This window comes from Sceloporus occidentalis, unplaced genomic scaffold (assembly GCF_023333645.1).
Source record: "Sceloporus occidentalis isolate IW3139 unplaced genomic scaffold, rSceOcc1.0.p SCAF_151, whole genome shotgun sequence".
NCBI lineage: Eukaryota > Metazoa > Chordata > Lepidosauria > Squamata > Phrynosomatidae > Sceloporus > Sceloporus occidentalis.
The window spans coordinates 2,094,640-2,102,500 of NW_028317131.1; the positions used below are offsets into that span (position 1 = coordinate 2,094,640).

General features: G+C 42.4%; 1 protein-coding gene across 1 annotated transcript in view; it reads right to left on the minus strand.

Moving 5' to 3' along the window:
- Positions 1-1,241: 1,241 nt before the first annotated feature.
- Positions 1,242-7,861, minus strand: part of LOC149280630 (ankyrin repeat domain-containing protein 42-like) — a 6,966-nt gene continuing 346 nt past the window's right edge. Inside the window, exons 2-12 of the mRNA XM_089500332.1 lie at positions 7,574-7,743; positions 7,080-7,187; positions 6,187-6,306; positions 5,580-5,715; positions 5,051-5,251; positions 4,398-4,523; positions 3,605-3,710; positions 3,331-3,500; positions 2,371-2,497; positions 1,917-2,058; positions 1,242-1,349 (exon numbers count right to left, since the gene is read on the minus strand). Coding sequence (XP_089356458.1) covers positions 1,242-1,349; positions 1,917-2,058; positions 2,371-2,497; positions 3,331-3,500; positions 3,605-3,710; positions 4,398-4,523; positions 5,051-5,251; positions 5,580-5,715; positions 6,187-6,306; positions 7,080-7,187; positions 7,574-7,743 — 1,514 coding nt within the window. The remainder of the gene's footprint in view (positions 1,350-1,916; positions 2,059-2,370; positions 2,498-3,330; positions 3,501-3,604; positions 3,711-4,397; positions 4,524-5,050; positions 5,252-5,579; positions 5,716-6,186; positions 6,307-7,079; positions 7,188-7,573; positions 7,744-7,861) is intronic.

Consider the following 7,861-nt stretch of genomic DNA (forward strand, 5'->3'; position numbering starts at 1 on the left):
GCTGTTTCTGCAGCTTACTGTGATTTATCAGCTAAACGGCACTTTGGGTTTTAGTTGATTCATTGATGTACCAAGAAATATCCAACTGTAAGGGCTGTCCGGTACAAAACAATGTAACTGATCAGATGCACACGTTTCTCCTGAATCAATAGCATCTTTGCTGTTTTATCTGATCCTTTGGTGGCCGGTGCTTCAAATGGGTGAACTGGGTTAGATACCAAGTATAGTGTATGAGGACCTCCTGTGCCACCAGTGGGTAACTGGAATATTTTGGCCAGGGCTGGCTCTATCATTAAAGCAAACCAGGAGGCTGCCGATGACACTGTGAAGGTGGTGTGGTGCTACCTGTGTTTTCCTTATATAGATATAGAATAGGCAACCTATGGGCCATACAGATTGTAATACAGCAATGGCGTAACTACAGGGGGGGATGCGACCCCTTCTTCAGGTCTCCTTGTACCGGTTCAAAATTGTTTGGAAAGGTCCCTTCCGACCTGGACCGCACCAATCCCACAGTAAAACCGAGCCTGCTCGCACGGTGTGAGCAGCTGGGGTATTAGGTTGCAGGAGCGGTGAGAGGTAAGCAGGGGCGGGAGGTGGGATTTGTGAGCATGGGTGTGTGTGTGTTTGTGTACATGCCTGCTAGTGAGTATGTGTAAATGTGTAATTTGTGTGTTTACGTATTTTGGAAGAGGGGGGTCAAGGGGCAAAGAAGGCGCAGACCAGTTGTGTGGAGGGGGGCAATGTTGGCACAGACTAGCTGTTGAAGTTGGGGGCACGGGGGGGTTCTCACCAGGGCGCCGTGGTTTCTAGTTATGCTTCTGTAATACAGCATACAAAGGTATGAATAATGTATAGTTCTCTAAGCAAAGTGACTGCCGAGAAATTTCACTGACTTAAACATACTTAATTCAGGACCTGCCAAGCTATTCATTGGAGCTGACGCTCAGAATGTGCTACCGTTATTCTGTTTAGTGAAAAATATACTGAAACAAATAGCAGTCTCATGCTGCTGCAGAATCTTTCCTCACGCCCCTGACATTTGAATACGTTTTAGGCTATTTAATAAATGTTTATTCCGCGCTGTGTTTTGCTCTCTGCAATTCTGATGATTTTCTTAAAGCAAGAATAACAGTTTCTTATGAAATAAAAAATATGAAAATTAGGTTACATTAGGTTACATTGCTATATCCCCACCCCCATAACGTCATTAGTATACAAATCTGCAGATGTTCCCCTAATTATTTCTCAATGCCTCTTTTCATGAAGACACCGCTGGGGATGCGCTGCGCAGGAGTTTTTTTCTTTGCCTTCTTTTTTTCTTTGTACTCGTCAGACAGTTTTACCACCTTGAGAAACATCATATAAAAGTCAATAAACATGCTTAAAATCAATTTTCTAAAAAAAAAGAAAAAAAAAAAGTAATCAGTCATCTACTGTCACACCAGGGCTCTGTAGCCTGGCATTGCTGACCGCAATGTGCACGATCAGCCAGCGGGGGAGCAATTGGAGATTCCAGCAGGGTCTGTCTCTGCTCTCCTCCAAAAGATGTCTGGTGAATATCAGAAGTGACACCTACCGGAAGGGGATGTCTGATTTCACGATCCTTATTTAACAGTGTACTCGCACTCACGCCGAGCGCCATTACACACAATTGGTCAGCAGGAACTAAGCGATGCTGGCTTTTGCCGACGGGGAAGTCCAGGCTCCACGGGAGGGAGAGATCCCTGCCACTGTGAAAAACGCATGACATACAGGTATGTACCTGTACGTCTATAGGGTAGTGAAGGGGTTAATGTCCCAACAACTTAAGAGCATTGTGATCTCAAAGTCTTTTTTTTTTCCCCATTGTCAAAACTGTTGTTTCTTGGTCAACAAGAGTGGGAGTGAAACACTCTGAGCAGGGATGTACTTACAGATGGGCTTGATGGCGGCTTCATCTTTTCCAGACACTGGCTGAGATGGGCAATTTCTACCCTGTATTCGTCCATCTTGATTTCCATTTTTTCCCTCCGCAGGCGTTCGTATTCCAGCTGCTCTTCCAGCTCCTTTATCTTACTGGGGGGGAAAAAAGATAGCTGTCAATATAGTCCAAGGTATAATGCAAAACCAGTTGCCACGATCAATGGGGGGGGGGGCTAGACAATGTTTTTGTGGGCTAGACTAGAATTTGGTGCTCAGCACTTATACTCATGTTGAGCTAACCTAAGTTTTTGTGTAAATTGGAGAAAAGAAAACCCATTGGAGGAAAAAACCCAGGTTGAAACTTTCCCCATGTAACGCATGTTGCAATTGCCTTAGGCATTAAGTGGAATACTGTGATTAGGAGAAAGTATAAAAGCCCGTTTTTTTAGGAGTCTCCGACGTTACTTTTCGGATTCCTTCTGCTCTCGCTTCTTCTGGCTTTCTTCCTCTAGGATGCCACCGAGATGCTTGTAATTGTTCTTTGCGATCTCCATCAGGCTCTCGAGTTCCTTCAGCTTTTTGTAAGCCCTCACTGCGAGATAAATGACTTGTATGACATTTTCCATCAGTCTCCTAACCGAAATACCAGCCTGGGAACGTAGTCTGCTGGACAGGTTGGGAATCTGTATAAGGGAGCATTTTCTAGAGGCTCAGACTTTTAAGGGGTGGTGAACACACGGTTTAAGATTAGGCAAAACATTGGGACATTTTAACCATCCTCCTTCGAGTTCTGACCCAGGATCAACACATTTTTTTTCTTCCGCTTTGTTTCAATGGGCTTGGTAGCATCAGTTGTCCTTGTACCTACGGAAGCCCCTCCGATTGTTTCCACCTGTTAAATAACTACGTTTTCATTTATATATATTATATCATTATATATTTTTTCCTCTACTTACATATTTAAATAATGAACTTTGCAGACACATCATTTAGAACTCCGTAAGAGCATACCTGACGCGCTGTTACAAATGTTAAGGAATCTGTCAAGCTCACCTTTCTCTCCCCTTAGATTTTGTGCTCCAGCCAATCACAGCTCAAGTAACATCCCATTGGTCACAGAAATTATTACAATGGATCTTTTTGTTGCAACACAGGTACTAACCTGACTGTCAGGCTGTATTCATTTATTTAAGGCAGATCCTGTTAGATTGTATATTATCAAAATACCCACATTAGTAATTCTTCTAAATCCCTAATAACTCTCGCTTTTTGCAATTTCGCGAGACAAAGTCTTGGTAGGTTTATCTTGCAGACTGAGAACTAAACATCTGATGCTTCTCTTGAGTTTTATTCAGGCCTAAAAAAAAAAATTTCAAAGAATAAACAATACCGGACATTTTTACGGAATGACTGTAATTAACATACCGCGTGCCTGCTTTTTCTGCGCAGCACTCAGATTTAAATCGTCGAGCTGATCAGTGCTCCCCTCCACTCCGTGTCTTTCAAAGTAATGTGGATCATCGTCGGTTATTTCCTCATCTGAATCCACGTCCGCGTTGCCCCCGAGGAGTTTTACAGCTGCCAGCTGGGCAAACCTGCCAGGAAAATAAAGATATTATTAAAAAAAGCCTTCCCAACTGTCCCGGCAAAGGTCTTATTTTTAGGGAATACTTAGAACCATTGTTAATGAATATATTACCTTCTAGCTACGTCTTTTGCAGTTTCTCCAGCTTCGTTGTTAATGTTGTAATCGGCGCCCATCTCCAGGAGCCATTGCAGACACTCTATGCGACCTTGCCCTGCGGCTATTCAGAACGGCGCGTGTTTAGTCCGTGTGAACGCATTCTCAGACGCTCAGAAAGCAGGGCAGTACCCCAGAGAACGCATGAAACCGTTATCTCGGTTACAATAAACACATCAGATCATCGCTTGCCTTCTGCACATTCTAGTTTAGTGTTACACGAAGATACTGTCCATTAAGACAAATCATATGGATCCTTTTAATGGTCGTATGCTTAGCGGGAGATGTTCAAGGTGCCTGTGAAATTATGAGAAAATCCTTAAACTATTTGGGGAACCTGCTGAAGAAGTCTTCTTGACTTTACTTAAGCGTCATTTATCTATATTAATGCACAAGCTAGAAACAGAATTTGATGGCATATAAGACCCATTCGGCCCCCGTCTAGTCTCCCCCTTCCTCCTGCTGTAAAGACTCAGGCCGTAATCTGTCGTTGGTCTTGTCTTAGATTCAGGAGCCGTATGTCTATCCCGTACATGTTTAAATTCCCTTGCTGTATTAAAATGTGTTTGTCGAGTTAAATCAGCCAAGCAGCAATCCACACGCAAACTCACCCGCAAAAACCACACTGTTGGATGATGGATTTCTAGCCTTTTCGACGTCATATGTAGCATTTAAGCTAAGAAAACGGTTTGGGGTGTATAAGCAGAAGATTTGTAGTAATTAAATACTAATTAAGGAGGTGAAGTCTTACCTTTGTGCAGCGGAGTAGCTCCTTTGTCATCACGTTCATTAATGTTGATTATTCCGTTTTCCACCAATTTCCTAAGGGTTACGAGGTCACCTTTGAAGGCAGCAACATGGGCTGGAAATGCCAAATCTAATAGGAAAATCCCCAAAGGACTGGTTAAAAACTGAAACTTTTTTTTTTCTATTATCTATTATACCAGTATATTGAATACAATATATTCCTTTAGAGGAGTTTAAGCGCTAAATGATACCAATACATGTAAGTTTCGTAATTAACACTAAGTATGCTCCAGCAGGACTGTATTTGGGTGCTTAGTGGGTAGTAGATACAGGGTAGTGGGTACTGTAGTATGGGAATTTAAACATGCATGGGATGCAATGGGCAGACTACTTAGGCTTCTCTATGGTCTTTTCTACCAACGGTGACTCTCTAGTAGTTTTTTCTCATCGATGGTCTTCAATCCTATCCAAAAATGTCTTACAACATGCTCTCTCTCATGGGCACAGTAAGTCCAGCCAGTATATTTGACAGTTCCATGGGTTCAGGAGAAAGGTCCACACGTGGACCACGTGGAGACCCGTCAAACTTCAACCATAGGGGTAACGTTAGATCAATCTATAGTAAATCAGGTAGACTGTCCTCAGAAATGAACTCACTTTGTTGCTCCTCTGGATGGTCTCTTTCATATTCTACCCCTTCAATATACCGAACAATATCGTCTTTAAAGAATCTCTGGGCCAGCTCCTTTGGAGTCCTTCTCTCGTTGTTCCTTGCTTCAAGAGTTTGAGTCACACCGGCCACTTTGCTGAGTAGAAACTTTAAGCAATGCAGATGTCCTTCCATGGCGGCTAAGTGTGCTTTGGGCAGTCACAGAATATCTGTTAGCAACGTGCATAAAGGTGTAGCTGCACACCGATAAAACATTCATTGTGCTTTCTATCATGTTAGTGCCTCGTTTTGTGTTACATGACAATGAAGTGTTCTTGGAGGATTCTTTTGGAATGTTTTGGGGGCATTTAACAGTGATGCTTTCATATACTGGTGGCAACAAATGTCGGTCTACAGGGGAGGAGGGCAGCTGCTGCAGGCTCCGGGTCAGGTAAGTTTAAGGTAATCTGCCCTGTCCAATCAAACCCATCTGCTACATGTACATAAGGTGTTTTTATGGCACTTGTGTACACATACCTGGAGTGTTTCCACTGTAATCACAGTCCTCTACAGTCGCTCCCCACCTTACGAGTAGTTGAAGACAGCCGAGCCTTCCGTGGAAGGCTGCATAGTGAACCGGCGTCCAGCCACTTCTATCGGGGGTGTTGGTGTCCTATTCAATACCCAACGGCTTTACATATATACATAATATCCTATATGTCATATTATATCAATACAATACATATAACATGCCAGAGACAACCCGTGAACGTCAAGCTGCTCTGGACTAAACAGCTGGTCTCTACCTGGACCATACCACGTTTTTCTTAATGAAAGGAGTGCCTGATATTCTTAAAATGTATAATAATAATAATTAGTACAATGTTTACCAATATGTAGAAATTATATAATGCATGTTTTGTCATTATGAATAGTACATCATGTTGAACATATATGTAAAAAGCAGCTGATTCATACTAATCACGGTCTATTCCAATGCATTGATTGCAGCACTGGAACCATGCGATCATGCTTAGTGTTTATAAAGGAATCTTCTCTATACGTGTGATATCCGGTTTGCATGCTCTATTTTTACACACATAAAACAATCCATGCGCGTCAGATACGAGACATATTTGCTCACCACTCCACTTCGAAGTATGGTCTGCAGAGTGAATGAATGTCCGTGGGCCGAGGCCAGATGAGCGGGACAGCACAGCCGGTCATCCTTGGCTAAAAGGTCTGCTCCGTTAATAACCAGCGCCTGCCACAGAATTACACGTAAAGCAAAATGCAATAACTACACGCGAGCGTGAGTTTAAAAGGACGTTAAAGGGGCAGTTCCACCTACTCTGCTGAATTCACTACTTGGTATCAGCGCTACGGAATTTGATGGCGCCATATAAAACAAGAAATAATAATACTAATAACTAAATGCAGCATTAGGAACATCGTTCCTGGTGAATTCCCTAAACTCTCCCAGCTATGATTACTTACTCAATTCTTGGCTCATTCAGTCAGACTGTCATGTGACACAGACGCGGACACTGATAGGTCATTGCCATACAGGCTTATCAAAAGATTTTGTACCAAAACGACAGATGTGCTAAGGTTAACTTGCCAACATACTAGAGAGTGTAATGAATATATGTGGAACAGCACCCTTAATAACGGTGTTTAACATATGGAGAGTGCTTGTGGCTGGTATTTAGTATTTAAACTACAAATAGCACCCATTTTCTATTTTTGATAACCAGAATAGAACAATGGCCAGACAAAAACCCCCCAAACGGTTATAATTAAAGGGTCTTCAACTAGAATATCAAGGGAGAGAGAAAATTTTTAGCCACCCCCAGGTTGGTCGGCACTAATACTACTGCAGATTCCAATAACCCTTCATTTCTCAACAATATGTACGTCAGAAAAAAAAAGTAAAAAAATAAATAGGTGATTCGCTGCATTTTACGATAGGATTAAGGTGAAATCAAGTCAAATATTGTGATCGTTATGGATTCAGGTGTTCTGGAAGTACTGCACCTGCATACAGGCATCCTGGCCCTTTATAGCCGCCAGGTGGGCTGCGCTCCAACCTCTTGTTGTAACATCTGAGACGTTCGCCCGGTGCCACAACAGCCAATGAAGACACTACAAAAAATAAGCAATATAAAATAGAGAAGATATAAAGATCAATAATTAGAAGTGGAAATGAACTGAAATATAACCACGCGTGTTAACGTCATAGAGGTATTGTAAATATCACACAGCTTAATTCACTGTATTTAGGAATATTCCTGCAGTACTGGATCCGTTTATTGAATTCCAATCCACAAAAATGGAGATTGACGTTATGGTTCAAGTGCAGATAATTTTCTACAACACAGAGTAAATTGTAGAGCTTGTAAGACCTCAGAGGTCTCTTTTTCAGACGGTGAGGGAGGTTATACCCCAAGGCGTATGTAACGCTTCATCTTACTCTGTGACCTGGTCGATTAAAAGTCACTCCAGATGAGAATACTGTCATACACCCTCACCTCGAGGCTACCAGAATGGGCAGCCCAGTGGAGCGGCGTGAACTTATGGACTGGATCGACCTCGTTGATGTTTGTTCCACTTTTCATGAAGATGGCGAGTTGTTCCACGTCTCCGGCTTTCACTGCCTCGTGGATGCTACTGTAGCTTCTCTTCTTCTTCTTCTGGCCCTCTGTTAGGAAAAGTGGACGTCATTGAAAGGTTGACCGTAGTCAGTATCAAGCATATGATAGTATTAAGTATATGATAGTAGAAAAAAATAGAACATAGTTGTAATGGTATTAACCCCT